At 35.8% G+C, this 6719-nt stretch overlaps 1 protein-coding gene across 1 annotated transcript; it reads right to left on the bottom strand.

Moving 5' to 3' along the window:
* Positions 1-297: 297 nt before the first annotated feature.
* On the bottom strand, positions 298-4777 carry LOC145775225 (5'-AMP-activated protein kinase subunit beta-2-like). The gene is made up of 6 exons (XM_082586480.1): positions 4598-4777; positions 3320-3406; positions 2446-2595; positions 2033-2144; positions 1445-1581; positions 298-1082 (listed from the first exon to the last, which is right to left on the bottom strand). Exons 1-6 carry the CDS (start codon positions 4733-4735, stop codon positions 936-938), a joined length of 771 nt encoding a protein of 256 aa, XP_082442606.1. The 5' UTR covers positions 4736-4777; the 3' UTR covers positions 298-935.
* Between the last annotated feature and the right edge of the window lie 1942 nt (positions 4778-6719).

Raw genomic sequence — 6719 nt, 5'->3', positions numbered from 1 at the left:
ATTTGACTACACTGGCGGCGGAGACAGTTACAATAATAACGATGTAAAATACTAAGTAACGGACCGTCATGCAAACAGCACACTACGTTTAAAAAACACATGTGGTGCAGCAGTTTTCAAACTTTTTGGACGACGGCACACCAAAGAATTTCGCAAGTGACTCGTTTTTCATTTTTAATTGGAAAGTAGCGGGAGTGCGACCCAAAAGAAATGTAACGCGCTAACGCTACACTGGAAAAAAGTAGCGCAGCTCTTTCAACAAAAAGTAGCAGCACTACCGCTACCAAAAAGTAGCGCGCTAGTAATCTTCAACCCTAAAGCATAAGCCTGTTTGGATCACAAAGATTGTTTGACAAAAAACCGCAACGCATGAAAAATCCTCTGTTGGTGTCAACTGTACAATACAAAGGAAGTTGAAACAAAGGTTCCAACAGTGGTGACTGGTGAGCTTGCACAGTTTCTGTGCTAAAGACTCTGGTTCGATTCCTACGTTGGTCAATCTTCGCTATATTTTCAAGTAGTTTTTCGATGAAAGTTAAGGTGGCACGATCAAGAATCAGCAGTTTATCAGAATGAGGCATTGCTAATATTCTGTCCCTAGCTAACATAAGATCTCAATCAGATCTGGGACACTTCATATTTTCCAATCAATACAATGTCAGTTTATTTACTAAATTACTCATTACAACAAATAGTAAACCAACATCAATCTATTGTGTTTGATGCAGTGAGTTTCCACAAAAGCGAGAAATCAATATTGAACACGAAGTGAAAGATTAAAATGATGAAAACAAACAACAAAACAAGCAGAACAGCACTGAGCTTCCCAACTGCTATGCGCGCGAAACAAAATTTAAAACTATATTTGTGCGCAATAAAGGGACAAGTGTGGCCCACTGTCTTTCGGTTGTGACAAAAAAAGGAACGTGGTCCAATTAAATCGGTTTATAGAGCAACGTTGTCACAAACTTTTTCTTGTATCTGTGCGTTGCACTGAGAGCCATGACCCCGTCCTTGATGGAGAGGGCGTACATGTGGTTCAGCATAACATGTTGAGGTTCCGGTAGCAGTGAAGGCTCATACTGCAATGAAAACAAAACACGACTGGCAGTGGATGATCTGTTCGGCTTCATACGATCAAAAGTAAATATTGTAGAACTTGAAACTTGGCCTTTATTGCATAAATCCTGCACCGGTGGCGGTAACCTAGCCTAGATGATGATGCCATCGTACAGTGTCAAGTATCCTAGATTTTTGGTCCTTTCCTGTGCAATTTTTCATTTTCTTTATTTCCTTTAAGTTACAATTAAGCAGTTATGACAAAATGGATCGAAATTGCTCAATACAATTTCAATGTATCGCCAGATGAATTTTATATAATCCGATAACAAAAACGCATTCAACTGGATTAAAATGGCGGGATATGAGATTTCAAGATACTTACAGACATGTCGATGTCTTGATTGAGGAGGACTTTGTTTAAAAGGTGAGGAGGAAGGGTAGGTGGATTGAGATTGGAGTCATCTAAAATTCCACGTGGAACCTCTTGGCTGTAACCTTCAACGGGGGAGGTGGAATAGTCTGAAAACATCAATATTACGTAATAAAACAACGCAAACTTCTACAATTTTGTATGACAGCTCAATCAGGGACGTGGGGGCAATCACCCCCAAAATGTTATCTTGCTCCCTCTAAAAATATATTTTAATACTATTATAACGTTTTAATATCATTACAATTTATGTTGAATGACGTTTTCCCCCACAGTTACTTTTGCCCTTCTAAAATTTTCTTTCTAGATATGTCACTGGCTTAGACAGCTGAGGTTACAATAATTTCAAATGGCCACGATATTAACTAAATGTAATGATGGAAGAATTGACAAAAACAAACTAAGATTAATTCTCTCCATGAAAACAGTTACGTTGACAACTGGACATATCTCAACAGACATAAGTGGTGCCTTTCTGTTAAAAGGTTGCCAACAGCATCGTGTCAATACCATTGAATTATATTCCATTTCTTCATTTACCTTTCATTACAGCACCAGTGGAATCACAAGCCAGCGCTTCGAAAACTTCAAAGTCCGACATCTTCACTTCTAAGACATTGTTTAAAGTTCCCAGCTCACTTTCTTTGGTTGGCTGAAATTATATACACAGCACAGATAACATAAATTAAACGCATAAACAACATTATCCCATAAGATTTCTTCATCCAAAGTACTGTATAAGATGACCGGATATGCTGATTGGAGTAATCGCTTATTTCGGTTAAAATTATAAAAAAAGGTGGGAAATTGACTACGCGATTATCTGTGATCACTTTTAGCTTATTCTGTTATTACACAAAATAAAAATCAGCTACAAATTTTATAGTTTGTATAGCCTACAGGATATTTGAGAAAGTGATTGTTGAAACCATAGTAAGTTGCCTGAATCTCACCTCGGTGGTGTCAACTTTCCATTCACCGTCAACTAGAAACTTATACTCGTGCTCGCCTGCTGGGAGATCGACAATCGCCACAAAGTTGTCGTGGCTTCGGTTCAGAGGGAGTTTCGTGTGCCAGTTGTCATACGAACCGGATATGTAAACCTTGCGTAGATACAAGTAAAGTTGGTGACTGGTGTGGCTGACAAATTTATTAAGGTTCACTTCGCTGGCTAAGTATTGTACAAGGCTCCGTAAACCACAAAATGGCAAGACCAAACGACAATGACCCAAGCCTGATCAATGCAATGGTACCCAAACTGAAATTAAACGATTTATGTGGGGTTTGACTAAATATAAAGATGAATTGACTTCATAAAGCACCAAGTTAAACCACAAAAAAAATTGAAAAATCGTCACTTAGAGTCACTCTTCCAATTGGGAACCATTGCAATAAAGGGACACTTCAATGGCGTAATGATTCTCAAGCACAGCAAAACCAGGTGAGTGTGTTGCTTACACTCCTTCAAATAAAGTAACCTCAAACTGTTTTTTCTGATAAGCAGACTGCATTAGGGATTTCAAAGCTCAATGAATACAGTAGATGATATTGACAGAGCTAAGATTAAGTGCAGGCTTGAAATGACAGAGCACCCTGCTTTGTAATAATAAAAAAAGATTAAATAGTTTTTAATGAATTTTTGAAGTCTGAGTATCTGCAGTGTTTGAATAATGCCACAAAAATAGATGCAGAAGTTAAAAGAGGGTTTCACTTTTGGTAACTGACAGATTCAAATTGTGTAAAAATTATATACCAAAACTAAAGCAAGAAAATTTTAAAATATTGCTTTCAGAATAGAAGTTTTCATGATTGCTTGATTATATATACCTCTTTACCACCTCCTTTCCAGCGAATAACGGCAGGAACTTTCTTTTTTTCATTTCCAGTATGACTTTGGGCATTTTCTAATTCTTCCTATAAAAAAAACAAGTTTAATTAATTAATTTGCATTTAAATTATCACTCTGTTTATTAAACTAATCGTAAAGTTAATTCTTACATCATTTATTAAACTAATATCAATTAGCTGAGCAATATCATCACATTTTTTTCTTTCTATAAAATTAGACAGTTTGTCATCAACACAAATATGAGTTTATATCTACCTAACTTAAGTACACATATACTTCAAAACATTAAAATATTGACTTACAAGCCACACAAGCGTGTATTTACCACAACATTGCGATTGTGACATTACTGTATTCAACATTTTTCTATTTTCTCTGATACTTTCAATATAATTTTCATTGGTGTATAACATTTTCTGTAAAATACTGACAAGGTAGAAGCTGGTTTAGTAACCACGTAAGACCTTTCACTTTCTTCTTTTCCTCATTTCTTTATGTAGCCTATACTGGACCAGTGTATTGTTGTGATATTTTGAGAGAAAAAATAAAGCAGTGATTGATTTATTCTGAACCACTATGAACCTTAAGAATAAAAATTACTTGATGTTGTGCTTCAAAAATTAACTTTTGTCATTTGTACCTAAATAAATATCTTTAAGAAATATGAAGCAACATGTACGGTACTGGTAGGGTATTTAATTTTTTTTAACAATTTATAAACAGTTCTTCTTTAATATATATAACACAGTTGTAATGCATGCTGTGTTTTGGAAACTGTACCAGTCAGTTTTTCTGAAGTGATGTGTTTTTTATGTACAATTTGTACATGTTGTACACATAACTTATCACGCACAAGTCACACATATACCAACTTCAACCCAAGCAGTAGAACTACAAGAATAAGCAGGTTGCCACGAAAATATGCAGAGTAGAAACTTTAGTGTTTCCTTAGTAGATAATTCTTGGTGTCTTAACATTCCGTAATCCAAAAAAACTTCTAGTTGTGACTTGTGAATTGTTTGTACACCTTTTGTTTCTTTTTTTGAGTTCATGTCATCAAGATAGAACCTGTTAGTTGTATGTAACTGCTTTTCCTCACTATAGCTAAACTTAAAAATTAGACTTTTCAAACTACAAATCTAAACCAATTTTTATCTTCTACATTCATTTTCAGTTCAAGATATAAAATATACAAGAAAGCATTCAATATCTATATTTCATATATATAATAATATATATTTGTTAGAGCGACTCACTGATAATAAGTCATTGTGATCAGGAAAAACAAAACCAGAATCATCCATTGGTGATCCAACAATAATTGTGTTTCCTTGAGTGGCATCACCAGTATTCTGATGTTCATCGACTGGTCTTTTTGGGGCAGTGTTACCCATGTCTTTATGATAATTTTAATCAATCTAATACATGTGTATTGTAAACCTAAGATAATAATGGTGACCCAGCTTTATTATTATTATTCCAACTTTAATGCAGACAAAACTTTGTCCATAGCTACCACACAAAACGACAAAAACAAGCAAACCAGACAGAATGACCAATATTAATGATCAAGGTAAAGAACCTGCTGATAATGTTTGAAGTACGTAGTCTGATCTGTAAAAACAGTCAGAATTCATCAAAAACATTATTATATCACATAGCAGGTACTATAGCCGGAAAATCGGAGATAATACAGTGTTGGATAAACAAAACCATGTTCTTTCTTAATAAGGCATCAAAAGTAAATACATTACAATCAATTTGATGCTCACGTGCACTCACACAACATGGCAGATAATGTAGCATTCTAAACGAGGATAGGTGTTTGGGTGCATTTTTTAGTTAAACAGCAATCACAAAGTATGCTATAGTAATTTCAATAAAACACACAACAATACTACCAAATTATTACACGCTCAAAAGTATGAAAATATCTTTCTAATGAAACAAAGAGTAGTTGTTTAACAAATACGATTTTCAGAGGTCCTTGAAAAAAATGGTTGCCAATACACACATAGACTACATAGCTACTTAGAATACAATTATCAGACAGGTAGGCTACTTTAAAAGTATAGCACTGTCCTAACCTATATATATATATGTTAAGATTCAGGCTAGGTAGCCTACCCATCAATATCCATAAAGAAAATAATAATCATGTTTTGTGGCTAGTAGGTTTTAAGCCACCCGGCACCAGCGATTTCAGTTTTTTCTTCCTTTTTCTTTTTTGTATGAGAAATATAAAAAAAACATTATGAGAGGCGTTGCTGGCCGCCTGGACGTACCTCTTGCATAATTTCGCATAGACTTAAGTATAGTGTGGTCAGACTATAGTGTGGTCAGTTTAAATGGTGCTTGCCTTGAAATCTATTCACAGTGGTGACAACTTTTATCAACTTTCACTTTGAAATTGTAATGAAACAACAAGTGAAGGATGAATTAAAAAAGTCGGACTGAAGGAGGAAGATGCAAGGGACAGGGTGAAATGGAGAAAAGGGATTAAAACAATTGCTGCGCGGAAACAATCGGCCACCCCCACTAGTGGGGAACAAACCGACGATGGATTATGATGATGATGATGAATGAATAGAAGAGTGGCATAAACTTATGAAAACAACAACGAGAGATTGCATTTCAAGGGTCGGCAACGTCAAGCAAGAGATGTAACATTTAAGAAAAAAAAAGAAAGAGAAAATGTGAAATTACAGGTGACTTAAAACCTACAAGCCAAAGTCTTAAAGCAGCCGGCGGCCATCGCAGCTATGGTCGCTAAGTAGTGCTTGAATGACCGCCTGTGCTACTTCCTCCGTCGGCCAAGTTTGGCCGCCGGTTTCTTCTAGTCAATTATTTAATTTTGCAATAGAATGATCGTGGATTAAATGTCAAAAATATGTAGTATCAAAGAGTGACGCAGAATTAGGTCAGCGCATCATAGTCACTACTGTTGTATTGAATATATCCAGTTGCGATCACCAGCGCTGTACGTCTTGTTTGCAATTCCCGGTGTTTATTTTAACGAAGTGTTAATCCGAAGTACTAATTTACATCGGCTGGCAATATTGTCGTTTTTATATCGATTCAATGTTGTCGGACATTGAATCGTTGTTAAAAAGGAGAACTAGGTTAGTTGACATCCGTGGGTAAAACACGTGTCTTCATAGTTGAGAACGCTGTGGGTTAGTGACTTCACACCCTCAATGGTGACATCATAACGGAATAAATGGTCAGGTTTTATGAAAGGCGGTATGCAGTTGAAACAATTTACTGAGCTGCAAGCAGTTAAAACAATTTGGGGTCGTTAGATGGTCCCGCAATACCGGATTACAATCCCGATAAAGCATTTAATGCATGGTACAACGATTCTATTGCAGGACGTCG

Source organism: Aplidium turbinatum, chromosome 8 (assembly GCF_918807975.1).
Source record: "Aplidium turbinatum chromosome 8, kaAplTurb1.1, whole genome shotgun sequence".
NCBI lineage: Eukaryota > Metazoa > Chordata > Ascidiacea > Aplousobranchia > Polyclinidae > Aplidium > Aplidium turbinatum.
This window is presented reverse-complemented; position numbering and strand designations above follow the sequence as displayed.

What these genes read in the sequence shown, in the direction of transcription:
- LOC145775225 (XM_082586480.1), bottom strand. Translation starts at nt 4,735, where the DNA reads ATGGGTAACACTGCCCCAAAAAGACCAGTCGATGAACATCAGAATACT. An exon ending in ATCACAATGACTTATTATCA is followed by an intron (nt 3,407 to 4,597) that starts GTGAGTCGCTCT and finishes TTTTTTTTATAG; the next exon opens with GAAGAATTAGAAAATGCCCA. An exon ending in ATCAAGACATCGACATGTCT is followed by an intron (nt 1,083 to 1,444) that starts GTAAGTATCTTG and finishes TTTTCATTGCAG; the next exon opens with TATGAGCCTTCACTGCTACC.